General features: G+C 40.6%; 3 protein-coding genes across 3 annotated transcripts in view; 1 reads left to right on the top strand and 2 right to left on the bottom strand.

Moving 5' to 3' along the window:
- Positions 1 to 4905, top strand: part of fmn2a (formin 2a) — a 45244-nt gene extending 40339 nt beyond the window's left edge. Inside the window, exons 14-17 of the mRNA XM_063874945.1 lie at positions 1503 to 1554; positions 2485 to 2634; positions 3600 to 3681; positions 3898 to 4905. Of these exons, the coding sequence (XP_063731015.1) occupies positions 1503 to 1554; positions 2485 to 2634; positions 3600 to 3681; positions 3898 to 3924 (311 nt within the window). The 3' untranslated portion in view covers positions 3925 to 4905. The remainder of the gene's footprint in view (positions 1 to 1502; positions 1555 to 2484; positions 2635 to 3599; positions 3682 to 3897) is intronic.
- Positions 4836 to 11571, bottom strand: grem2a (gremlin 2, DAN family BMP antagonist a). The gene is made up of 2 exons (XM_063874948.1): positions 11187 to 11571; positions 4836 to 6276 (listed from the first exon to the last, which is right to left on the bottom strand). Exon 2 carries the CDS (start codon positions 6273 to 6275, stop codon positions 5697 to 5699), a length of 579 nt encoding a protein of 192 aa, XP_063731018.1. The 5' UTR covers position 6276; positions 11187 to 11571; the 3' UTR covers positions 4836 to 5696.
- Positions 11572 to 12526: 955 nt separating this feature from the next.
- The window catches only part of rgs7a (regulator of G protein signaling 7a), a 45185-nt gene continuing 44002 nt past the window's right edge, over positions 12527 to 13709 (bottom strand). The window contains exons 17-18 of the mRNA XM_063875636.1: positions 13517 to 13552; positions 12527 to 13331 (exon numbers count right to left, since the gene is read on the bottom strand). Of these exons, the coding sequence (XP_063731706.1) occupies positions 13532 to 13552 (21 nt within the window). The 3' untranslated portion in view covers positions 12527 to 13331; positions 13517 to 13531. The remainder of the gene's footprint in view (positions 13332 to 13516; positions 13553 to 13709) is intronic.

A 13709-nucleotide genomic window follows, 5' to 3' on the forward strand; every position in this document is an offset into this window, starting at 1 on the left:
TGAAACTTTGCTGCTTAGGATAGCACACCACGTCAAAAGATGTATGTTGAAAATGAACAGACAGTATATAACATAAGAGGGTAAAATCACACATTAAATAGACGTCATAACTCTTATCCATATTGTGATGGTCTGACATCTTCAGATAATATTTCCTGCAAAGCTTTCTGTTTCAATTGGGCTGTTAATACAGTGTTAATCCTTACAGATATCCCACCGCACAATCCCACACGTTCTCAATTAATCAATGTTTTTAGAAATAGATTTCACATCACTCATGGCAGAATATCACAATTGAGTGTTTTAGTCAACGGTAAGTGTAATGTTAAACTTGCTTCCTTAAAACAACAAAGCACAGTTCAGATATTAAGATGCATCCAGCAAGCCACATTCATATTATTCATCAATTTGTCATCATTTATTGATGAGCTGCCAGCGGAGAGACATGATTGTGGTCTGCAGCGTGATTAAGTGCTGTGCTATGGTAAAGCACAGTTCTGGGCTCAACGGGTTTGTCTGAGATCTTTAGATGTGGCTCTGGATTCAATTACACGTAGCAACCAGATATTCCCGGGATAAGAGCAGAACACAGCTTCGTGCCAGGACAGATTCTCCATCCCATCTACTGTCATGTCTGTCTTGGAAAGCCACAATGTTTCAAGGCAGCAGTCGCTCTCAGATAATTGACCTTGAGGCGACAGAAACGTTGAAGTCCAACATTAGCTGTAAAACTGTAGACCCCCAAATGTACAGCTGGATTGACTCTAGTATGATGTATTTGAAAAGTAGGATGAAAAATCCGCCCGTGGGTCTGAAATTTGATAAGAAGTAGTCTACCGTATTTTCCTGACCGAAGCTGTCACATTTCACTGCTGATCTCTTATATCATCATTCATGGCGCAGTCAAAAGGATCCTGATGGCCGGCCCAGATAAATGTTGTGGCTTGCTGGAAGTATGTCCTAATGTGTACCATGGTGTCCAACTCACAGTTTTCTTACCCTCTTGCTGTCTCTCCCTTACTCTATCACACCTTTTACCCACAAACACACATTCTATTCCAAACACACACACACACACACACACACACACACACACACACACACACACACACACACACACACACACACACACACACACACACACACACACACACACACACACACACACACACACACACAGAGAGTCAGTCATCTGTCTTCATTCGGAGTAACCCTGCACAAAGAAGCACTTGTCCTGCGATCTGCACTACTCATTTGTCAGTTGTGCAATAGCGGACAATCCAACACTTAATAACCTGGTGGCACAGCCATGACCTTGAAGAGGACTGTTGATTTAAGTAATGATGACATCTGGAATCCTCCTATATACATGTTGCATTGTGGGTGAAAGATGTATTTTCTGATGTTACAGGAAATCCTGAATCGGTCCTAATCCTAATTTAATCCTGTATTTACTCATGCTCTCTGCTCTCTCTTATATCAAAACATGCCTTCTTTTACAGCCAAAACCAAACTGGAAGCACAAGAGAAGCAACTGGCGGACACTCAAAAGATGTAAGACCTTCTTCAGTTCATTAAACACTTTCTACAGCGTCTTCACCTGAAAAGTAAACGCAGTCACTTCTGTCTCATTTCATTGGTTTACTTTTGATCTTTTCTTAAGCGTCAAAACAGTGATCCCAGGTGTGAATAACAAAGGAAAGCCACCCGGGATAATGCAATCCAATCCAGTTTAAAGTGTTATATCCTCACTGCATTCAAGAAATATAATCGTGCTGCTTTGTCAATATTTAGGACTCCTGGTTCCTTCAGTTTCATGGAAGGTGCAGGCCATCATGCCAGGCCTTCAGTAGACGGGAGGCCCCCTGTGCGGTGTCTGTGTTGTTTATCTAAGCGGAGCGATAGTAGACAGCCTTGGCTCCAGGCTTCTGTTACTGCTGGCTAGGAATGTGTTCCTATAGCACACTCCAAACAAAGAGACCCCGACCTGTCCACTGTATTGATCCACTATGGCCATCGCGTTTAACATTTTAGTGTCATCCCCTGCTATACGCACGCTCTCATTACACTAGAGCTGCCTTTGCGTTCTTGTTGGAAGTCGTTGCAGTATGTGCGAGTATATGTGCGAAGACGTACAAAGAGCTTATTTACACCTGGGAGAGAAGTTTAAAAGCTAAACACTGTATGTGAAATGTATAAATGTTCAGTCCTTGTTAATCTGCCAGAGAAAAAACGGCTTTATTGCTAGTAATCCTATTTTGTGTGCCCTGTTCTATTCTGAAATGCACAGTCATCATTGGTTTGTGTTTTTTACTTTATACGCTGCTATTGCATTTCAGAAAAAACACATTATCCCAAGATTAACTTTCATATTTTGCATATTTGCTTGTCAAACCCAAGTTTCCCAACAACCAGTGTAGGTTTCTGTAATCTCATGTCGTAACAGTTTGGTTTTAAAGTAATGTTTTCGTTCCCTGTCCTCAGCTTCTTGGAGTTGACCATGTCCTTCTCGGTTAAACCCAAGGCAGGGGAAAAAGAGGTTTCACCCAACACTTTCTTCTCCGTTTGGCACGAGTTTTCCTCTGATTTTAAAGACCACTGGAAGAAGCAGAACAAGATGATGTTACAGGAACGGTAAGAATATGATGGCAAGTTTTTCAGTTTCGAACTGTGACATTTTTCCAAACAGACACTAATTTCTTTCGTCTTGAACCAAATAATAGTGTTTTCAGTCATTTGTATTGTTTCTTTGGGAAGGGAACACCACTTTCTGACCTACAAAATGTCATTACTGATATACCAATGTTCCAACAGTTAGATTTATCCCCAAGCAAACATTATGCAGTACATCTCGTGTTCACTGAAGATCCTATCAGATTCATTCAAATTCATGAAGGGAAAAGCGGTTAAATGACCCAAATCTTTGTCCTCACCCCAGTAATGAAAAGAACACATGCAGCATCCAGTTAGCTTCCAGTGGTTTGATGAACATAAAGATACTGCCGCATATGTCAACAAAAAGTAAATTGGTCCATTATGCCAAATTGAGATTGAATTGTGATATGTATTTGTGAGAGAAGCAAAATGTCACAAGCTTTGCTTGTTCAGTAGGAAAGACTAAAACAAATTTGAAAGCATTTACTCTTTGCCCTTTGCCATTGGCAATCATCCCAATTCACTCTCTGCTGGTTTTCCTTTTAGACTCCAGTGGAACTATAGATAATAATCCTCACCTGTAGGGACATGCAAACATGCAATGTAATCAGCAAAGGTCTGTTTCAATAAATTATTCTAATCGCTCAATGCCAACATGCGGATCATTTGTCTTGAAGCACAGACGTGTAGAAACACTGCTCTCTCCATGCAGCAGTAAATTACAGTCAGTCATTCAAAGTAACAGAGCTGGCCCTTTGACATATCCAGATCCCTGCATCCAAACATCACACGACCATTGTCTGGATGACCCATCTTCATTTTTTTGCACTGCATCTTTTTATTTATGGTGAAATACTGAATTTCAGGTAGTCTGTGTCCATTCAGTTATTTGCTTTGGGGGTCTCAATAATTTGCCTAAGCATTATTACTGGTGTTTTTTTCAGGGTCAAAAGGGCTGAAGAGTGCTTCAAACAGGCCAAGGAGAAGGCTTCCTACAATGTGAAGCCCAAACATGCAACTGGAATAGTACGTCTATACGTCTCTCATCACAGTTACTGTATTGTCTCATCTGTGCTTTTTATGTGTTGATTAAGCTTCAGCAGCACAGACACTCTTCTCTTTTCTGCTCTTGGTGCAGATTATCTCCTCCTTCAAAACATTTGTCAAGGTGTTAAAAGACACAACTCATAAGTACAAGTGCGTCCGTCTGTAAATAACTCTGGCCTGTTTTTTTTCCCACAGAAAGCAAAGTTGGGTCAGAAGATCTGAAGCTGAGAATGGAAAATTATCATCACCCAGCACTGTTTGTACAATCCGACAAGACTCATCAGTCATTTTTTGCAACGTGTATTTGCTTCCGGTGATTTGTTTTCAATTGATTTAGACCTGATGTTTACTGTCAGCTGGTTGAAAGTGGATATTATATTGTTTAAATGTTGGATGAAAAATTACATTCTCAGCCCCCCTTTCATAGCACCTGCATAATTAAATGAAATATTGTTTCCAAAAGACATTTATAAACTGAGATGATTAAATGTAGTTGAATCATTTGCCAGAAAATGCTCAGAGGAGGCGGAAATTTGTAGCAACACAATGTCCAAGCTTTCTCAGTATTTTATAAGCCATATGTAGCCTATTTGTGGTGCAATTCCCATGCCTTGTTAGCTAGAAAGGCAGGAAAACGTCCTTTTTATATCTTCTTTATTGGTAGAAAAAACTAAGTATTTTATAACATTTCTACATGGTGGGTATGGATAAGTGCCTTATCGCACATTGAAGGGGTGAAATCAGTGCTTTAGAACAGAGCTTTGTTTTTCTTTCAGACATATCATCTGTTATTAAATATTACATGTAAAGAAGACACATATGTTCTACATAGGCTGCAACATGACATATATTTAATCGTTTCTAAAATGTAGTTTCAGAATCTAGGTATTATTATAAAACATCTTTTACATACCACAGCTTCATTTTAATACATATAATAATCTTATATAGATAAAGACTATTGTTTTTCTCCAGTATCGTCAACTTGCTTTATGTTTTAAGCAAAAACCCTATGCAGTTAGTTTTGCCTTTCCTATCACCTGCGAGTGTGTGAACCCCCATATGCAATAGGACCATGTGACGTGACGTTCGAGTGCAATACCAACAATGTGTTTTGATTGAATACCCTTGACCACAGAAAAATTATATTTATTGCATAAAAGAAATTACATAATTTGTAATAAAAAATTCTGCTGTTTCTGATTGATTTCCGTTTCTCATTTTTCCAAATGTGAAAGTGTTACAGAACAACATGCACTCTAAACACCATGGTTTTATATGAAATAGATTTAATATACTTTTCACAGACATACATACACACATACATAAAATATATATACTGTATATATTGCAATGCACCTCCATTACACATGCTGCAGTATGTTTTTCCTACTGACTAGTACATCTGTGGCAAATATACAGCCAGGCTCGTGTCAAAGCAGGTGGATGCCACTGGTCATTGATGTGTTGCTTCATGTTTTTTTGAAATGTTTTTGTTGATATCAACCGGTGACTGATTTCGGACATAGGATTTGAGGGAAAGATGCTGGATAACGGATACAATAATTGTTAAACACCCTCAACAGGTTAAAACAGCAGAATCCTTGCTGTTTTATAGTTAAAAACTCACTTTCTTATCACCTTTATCACAAATGAATCTAATGAAACATGTACAAATAGACGGGTGAACTGAAATCAAAGGAAGGAAATGTTGTTTTAATGTTGACATGTTGCTGCTTCATCATCAGTGTCTCTTGCACTTCTTCAATCAGTGTCTTTCAACAGCATCGACTTGCCCAAATGGCTGCTTGTCTCTGATTTAATCATCATTGATCCTTGTTTAATATTACCAGTTCCATGGCATTTTATTGTGGGACACGCCATCATTTGTACAACACCTTGCAGAATATTTCAACTTGAAGCCAGTCCTTGTTTGGCGAAGCTTGTAATTTCCTGCCTTTGACTAAACTCGTATTATTTTAATCTTAAATCCTTTACAGTTTCCCATGGCTGCTCACATCCACTGACATGCAGCGGCACTGTTTGACCCTCTGCACCTTACGGTGTCTGAAAGGGGGCTGCAGGTCTGGGCAGTCTAGCTGCACTGTGAGCTGTGTGATGCGGTGTGGCCTGCAGAAGGAACAGGACTGAAACGGCTCCTGGACCTTGTTGTGTTTTTTCCTTCCAGAGCCTGAGGCTTGTCCTCGATTCTGGCCCTGACTCGAGCTGGGGCCCATATGGCGGGGGATGTAGAAGGAATTACACTGGCCGTAGCAAAAACGGTTGACCACAGTGCGGCTGCGGCAGCCCTCCTCGCTGATTGTCTGGCGGAGAGGTTGGGTCTTGCACCAGTCTCTGCGGAGGTAGCGGCGCTCCGTCACCACCAGGGCCTCCCGGCTGGAGGACAGCACCTCTGGTTTCTGCTGCAATAGCCGGTGGTGACGTTCTGAGGACAGGTTCCCTTTGGTCTTGTATGGGGATGGAATGGATCCCTGGGGCCGGTGCTTTTTGGTTTCTGCCGTGATGCAGAGCACCCCAACCAGTATGACTGGTAAAGTTATTCTCCACAGCATTCTGCAAAAGGATAAAGGCACATTAAATTGTGTTTCTGAAGACAAACATCTGTTGTCACATGAACAGATTCCTAGAACGTAGGTGGGGTAACAAAAGTTATGTGAAGATGCCTGACAGTCATACAATTCCAAAGATTCAGGTCAAGACTTCCAGGCATCAATGAGGAAATGAATCCATCACCAGGGCCCTCATTTGTCAGCATCTCTGTGTCATTACTTCTATTTGCTTTCCTCTCAGCTACGCAACTCTTCCAAAAATAAACAAGGCCCTGCCATCAAAGGCTACACTTAAACACCCATAACGAGAAGGGGAAGTTGATTTTATTGGTCCCGTTGCTGGGTAAAATAATTAGGGCTTTGCTTACTTTAGTCATGAACTATGCCGCAGATATGTAAACAGGCATTAGAGAAGCCCATCTGCATGTTATTAGGAGAAGAGTTGGGGAACTCTCCAGTACCCTTTGGGAGTCAACTCTTCTACTCATTGGCGATATACTATGGAGCAAACTGAACTGAGATTGACCCAGCATGTCCATAATCAGATCTCTTTAAAGGAAAGATAACATGACTCCTCCACAATGGAGTTTCCGGACCGTGTGCATGCTGTCGGTGTTTGCGCCAGCACATTTTTGACCGTCACTCAAGCATCTTTTCAGCAGATGTTGCTCTTGACAAGCATTGCATGACATCAAGTCAGAAATCCTGACAGAGAACCAAACTGCCTCAAGGACATTGGCGGCTCATATTCACAGACTCTTCTTTACTGTGCAAATTTGTACTTTCCCTTTCTTCCTTTTCCTGGATCTGCAACTCACTCTGACATGGAACAAATTACTTTATCATAATCCACTTTGTTTTTTGCCTCCTTTTTTCTACCTTGACCCTGAGATCATGACAGCTCTGTCCGGACTGCATGAGCACCCCGGTCTGTACATCACTATCCCAGCATCAGTTATTGTAAGCTAGACAGCAGCTGTGTGTCCATCGAGAAATGTTGTGTAAATTCTAACCAGATATTTTCTCGGAAATTACATGTTAAATTCAGAATACTTTTTAAAAACTTTTGGATGGTTTTGTAATTCAATTCTGATCCCTTGGTTCTTTACGTTGTCTCTCATCTTCATTCAAGTATCAAACCTGCGCCGAAATTGTCAAAAAATCAGCTTTACAATGAAAATGAAGTTTGATTTTCCCATCTGAGGACGTCCAGACAAATACTTGTTGAAATAATTTTAAAAAAAGAAGCATCCCAGGAAATGATTCATACATTTATTGTCAGAAATAAATTCAGTTGACTAGTATGGATCCATGCTTCTTCTTTTGGCACACATTTTTACATACATACCACAGCCTGCACACAGCCACCCATCATAAGGTTATAATAACTGAACTAAAGACTCCCGCTGGGTCCTTCCACCACCTACTGCATCAGGATGTTGTGACCCCACTCCATCTTCCTCTGATCTACCTTCCATGTACAACACAGTCTCATTTATCTTAAACTGATCCATCTCTTTCCTGCTGACTTTGTTTTTAAATGCACAAACCCCTGGTTAGGAGGAGCAGACTCTGCTTCTATGTGAAGGCCCTTGTTCTCTGTTTCCCTCTTCTCCCGCTGTCCATCGTTTAGAGAGGCACCCTGCGACTCTGCTGAGCTAGAGTCTGCAAAGCCCTGGGGACTTTTGAGGGATGACCTGACCAACTGTGTACATAGAGCATGACGGATGGCCTGTACAGCCAGCAGCAGTGCTCTCTCTCCACTCCCAAACTCTGCTTAAGTATGATAGTGCCGGCCCTGCTAAGCTATCCTCATCAATCTCTGCTGCAAGACAAATTGCGGTTTTGGGGTAAGGATTCGGGGGGAGGCCCTGAGGTGGTTAGTGGTTGGGGTTAGGAGATAGAAGGGAAGGAGGGTTTGGGACAGATGACCTACTGGGAAACAAAACCAACAACACTTGGGCTCCATGCACAGTATGCCTTCGTCCCACAACTGTTTATCTCACGACAAGCAGTTTGTCTCTTTGTGTGTCTCTCTCTCTCTCCATCTGTCTCTCCGTCACTCTATCTGTCTCTCCCCGATGCTCAGTTCTAGTCATCGCAGAGTCCCCGGGACGGAAGGAGACTGTGGTTTTGTGTTTTAATGCTAAGACAGAACTGAACCGGACCCTTCTGTCTGTTGAACACTAATATTGTCCACAAACACAGTTTTATGTTTTACCAAAACCACAAATACGCGGGGGATGTGCTTCACTGAACTGTGGCAGACTTTTGTTCCAAATTTCAGACCTCTAATGAAATTACAAATACCAGATTCAAATACCAGAGAGACTGCTGAACTAGACACAATCCTTTTTAAAAACAACTATTATCATCAGTGGGAACTTGTTAGATTTTATTTTTCAGGATATAATATCATGGTAATGTTCTCTGTCTGGACAACAATGGGTCTTCCAAGAAAAAAAAGAATGTCAAAGTGAAATGAAAAACAAATTTAGTCATGTAAAACTCCAGCCTTGTTGCTAAATATTTATTCATTTTAGATTTTTTTGTTGTTAGATAATTGAAAAAAGGAACACAAATCCTTTCAAGACTTTTAAACTTGTGCCTACAGATGTATTTCCACTAAACCATGTGAAACATCTTCCCAGCATGTCTTCAAAGGCAGGTTAAAACAAACAAAACCTGATGCCTCAATTATTGGTGCGTCAGAAAGTCTCATACACAGACTGGTAAGTGCAGTTAATTACAGTAGAACTGCATTTAATTCACCGTGCAACTCAGACCTCAATCACACAAGGGGAGCTGCACACGCACGCACACATTTGTGACCACACATGTTCACACACACACACACACACACACACACACACACACACACACACACACACACACACACACACACACACACACACACACACACACACACACACACACACACACACACACACACACAGGATTTACAGAGGGAAAGAGAGGTAAATGAAATGTTTTCACTTGGAGCCAATTACACAAAGAGGAACCATGTCATTATCTGCATTTGCGGATTCTATTTTCCCAAACTACGCTCGGCTGTTGGCTCATTAACAGTTGCGGGGGTGGAGGGGTCCTTTAGGGGGCTTTTCTGTGTAAATGTGTCTAATGCCAACATTGCCAGGAGGCTGCTTTAGGCAGTTTGGGCAGCCATTTGTCACCACAATCCATCTTGATAATGACTAGCAGCCCATATATAATGCTTTCCAAGTTAAGTACTGGCAAGAATGTAAGGCTTCTTTGCCTCAGCAACATTAAGTGCTTTAGTGGCGGATGAAAGGCAATTAGAGATGCTATGATAGTGCAGGGTTTCTCATTTCACATTTGTGTGACACTACTTAGCTGCAGTGATTAACACCACCCTACGTTTGGACTCAAAGTGGAATTTGTTTGTTTAATCCAGTAACATTACGTTTTCCCATTAAAGGTTTGCTATGCCTTATTCCATACATTCTAACAGAATCACAGAACACTTTTAGTTTCATGGAAATATCCTTCTTCTGTGGGTTTGAACAATGTTTGATTGCACATCATGAGTTTTCAATGACTGGCGCTGCACTGCTTGTCACGGGGTTTAAAACTGCGTCTTTAAAGCCATATTTTGCAATGTGAAAGTTCTGCTGGTTAAAAGAAACAACAGCTTTAATTTTAACCACACATTCTGGCCAAAATGCAGCTTAACTCTACTTTTAATCTGCTTTCCTCAGTGTTTTCTTAGTACCTGTTCATGTGTTAAGCGTAAACTGCACGTGTTAAGAATGCTGTGAAGGCTTCTATCAAATACCAGTTATACTATCTTTAGAAGGCTTACAATGAAGTGTTTTCTCTTGCTAAAGAAACTGTAATGTGTCTTTGGCTAAATCCTCTTTGACATCAGAGCGAACTGTGCAAGGTGGTGCAGTCACCGGAGCTGTAAGAAGGATCAGAAGGCAAACTCCCCACCATTCACCGCACGCACACTGCAGGAACACACGCACTCACACGTTCACACAGCAATGTGGATACACAGCAGTTCACACATGACTACACACAAATACATTGAATATACATACAGAAGTGAACACAAACACAACGATATATAGGTGTACATTAGAACAGAACAAAATAATATAAGTGATTATACACAAACAACAGGTCCCCTATGGATTTTAACATCATTATCTCTCTTTCTCATATTCATAGGAGAAACTAAACTGACTCTTAATCTCAGTAAAATGCACAGTACAACACACTGTCACCACACACTAATTCTCTCACTCACAACACTAATTCCCCTGGATAATTATAGTAATTTAGTCTACACCTTTATCCAGAACACCTTATAGTACCTTGAAGGTGTGTATTTTTTACTATGGGTGGCCCCAGTGGGGATCAAACCCTCACTGCTGGCGGAAATACTAAATATCTACTGCTGGTCAGATTACATGATTCTTGCGCTTAGACATTCAGAGACCCACTGAGTCACTCAGTCTCATTATCTCCGTTAGTCGCTTACTGCCCACTTGTTCAAAGCGCTCATGTGGGAAATGTCAAACCAGCCCTCACTTATCTACACTTCTCACCTCAGTAACTCGAAAATGATGCGTCGTACATATATAATTAGTGTTGACTCACATACACTGCAAGTCAGCTCAATCTCCAAGGAATTCATTATTTTATCTAGAAATCCTGTCAATGACATTTTTGGCCTTAAAGTGGGGCAACTTAAATGTCCAAGTGTACCCTCTCGCATCAATACCTTTCTTTTATGACATGCTATTAATTTGTAATAGCTGCATACTATGAATTATTGCGATAGACATTTTAAAATACCGTAAGAAAGTTCTTGAAAACTGTTTAAAGAGTGTTATCACAGTACAAAAAAAGGCATGGTTGATGTACCTCTCACCACAGGGCGCAGGAGGACGGTAACGTGTCGAGGATGCAGTCAGGGGATGTCGTCCACCTTCAGTGGTCCTTGCGTCCGCTTCCAGGTTTCGGTTTCCATGGCAACATAATCTGTAGTATCCTCAGGATTGTCCTAACTCCTCTTTTTTTTTTCTCCCACCACACTAAAGTCTCAAGGTATTGGCCAGGATTAGCTGTTCATCACACTAGACAAGATGTGTCTCTTTATTTCTCTCTCAGTCTATGGTTCTCTTTAAAGTTTTTTTTTGAGTTTAAGAAAGCTCCCGGTCTCAGTTAGAGTAAGCCCATATCTCCGTGCTGTGGAGACAGTCTGTCTTTGAGAGTGTTTGACTCACTGTGTAAAGCCTGCCTCAGTTTGAATCCCCACCACCCCCTTTCTTTCCTCAAGACTGGGAGGGTTTATCCTATTGGTCATTGTGTGAATCAAACCAAGCTTCACTTCTTTCATTTAAGTCTCCCTGCGTCTGTCTCTCTCTGCCTGTTGACATTTTTCTTTGATTATTTTTTGTTGTTGCAATTCCCATCCATCCATTATATATCAAACCTATAAAAATGACAACTTTTCCTTTGTTATTCTTTTCATTTTCTGATTGCTTTCCCTCTTCCCCTGTGTTTGACATCAACATTTGTAGGAGCTGGATGACATTTTGTCAGAATGGACAATAGAGGTCCAAGTTGTAAAGAAACAATGACTTTCTTTAAAACCCCTATATTATACTCTCTCATTGGCACAGTGGCCACATCACATTACAACCCTTAATCCAGAATCCATAAATCATTGTGTGCATGTACCCAGACACACTAACAGGGTGGTTTGAAAAATGCCACAACTCACATTCCTTGATGCAACTGAGACAATAATGTTTGTCTGTTTTGTGGCTCTGGCTGAGCTGACCAATGGGCACAGAGACTGAAAACCCTGACTGTCACTTCTTCCATCAAAGAGCTGAAACATCAACAGACCCTACAAAACCTCAGATGGGTACAGTCTGAACAAAAACCCCTTCAGCACACCAGAGGACGATGACACTTTTGCATGACAAAACTTCATTTGTCTGCAGAAAACTGTGGTGCAATTTTGTGTATTGTGTTGAGGATTTGGTAGCTGAAAAGAGGTAGATTCCCGCTGTGGGAAATCATTTAACACCCTCTAGTGGCAGAGAGCAGAAGTGCATCATTCAAGCACTAACCCTGCAGACTAAATGCTCCACTTTGTCTTTATTGTGGTATTTTGTGTGTTCAAAAAGGTCGAACAAAATCCAAACAGAGGCATTCAAACAGATAGAGGGCCAACTTTAATAATACAAGTAAGTAAAAGTGTCTTTAAATATGGTATAAAAATAAATGCAGGAGAGAATAACAAAGAATTATGTTCTACATAAAACAGGAGACAGCATTTTTGTATTTTTGAATGTGACTTTACAAGTGCAATGAAAATCATATGTGCTAATTATTGTAGTGCAATAAAATAATGCAACGCAAAATAAATGCACAATAAATAGTCGTAATAATAAAAATCATAATATATGAATGTATGTATATATATATATATATATTGTATATTCATTCTGCACAACACTTCCCATAGCGACAAAGTATCTGTGACCTCAGATCATGTAAAGCAATGACATTGGTTAGATTTATCAGTTTAAGCTGTCATTTAATATATTTTTTCTATGTGTTTTTTCTTTTTTTCCTTCTCTCTGACATCATTTGTTTCAGCTGGAAGTGAGAGAGGGGCTTCAGATCCAGCAGTTATGATGGAAAGCTCTGGATCACAGGATTTGATTTTCTTCGATAACATGTTTCACCTCGCCAGTCTGTCAGTGTACTCACGAGTCCAGCAGTGCTTCCTTTCTGAGAATACTGGAAATATATCAGGTACTGTAAGAGGAGAGAGAAGAAGGAACATCCTCTCCATGGACATGCAACATCCGGTGGACAACAGACGAACAGACGGTCCAGGCTCATCGCCCGGCTGAGCCAAGAGCGGATGGACAGACAATGATGACAAAGAGATGAGATGGTCTCCCTCTCCATGTCCCAGAGAGAGAGATGGCATTGATTTTAGCATGATGGCACACGACTGGTCAGCCTCTTGGATGCTAGTGCTTTCCCCTGGTAAAGAGAATGAGGTCAGTAAATGAGAGAATAAATACATGTTTTTTTATACAATATAAAGACGATGGATTTAAGTAAAAGGTGCTAATCTATAGTAATTCCCAGTATCACTGACAACACGATAACCAAATGACAGTATCATGTTTATTGTATGTATTGCATATGTTTGTATTTGTCCTTACCTGAAGCAAGAGCCTTCAGAACAAGTTCTTACTTTTCTGTGGGGAGAAAGAAGGACATGTTGAAGTAATTAAACTGCGCAGAGGAAGTGTGCATACATAAATTACAATATCTAATGAATAACAGTTTGCAAGCCAGATAGCCAGTTCAATTGAAGTTCAGTCTACCTAAAAAAAAAAAACCTGAATATAAAAT

Source organism: Eleginops maclovinus, chromosome 22, assembly GCF_036324505.1.
Source record: "Eleginops maclovinus isolate JMC-PN-2008 ecotype Puerto Natales chromosome 22, JC_Emac_rtc_rv5, whole genome shotgun sequence".
Lineage (NCBI taxonomy): Eukaryota > Metazoa > Chordata > Actinopteri > Perciformes > Eleginopidae > Eleginops > Eleginops maclovinus.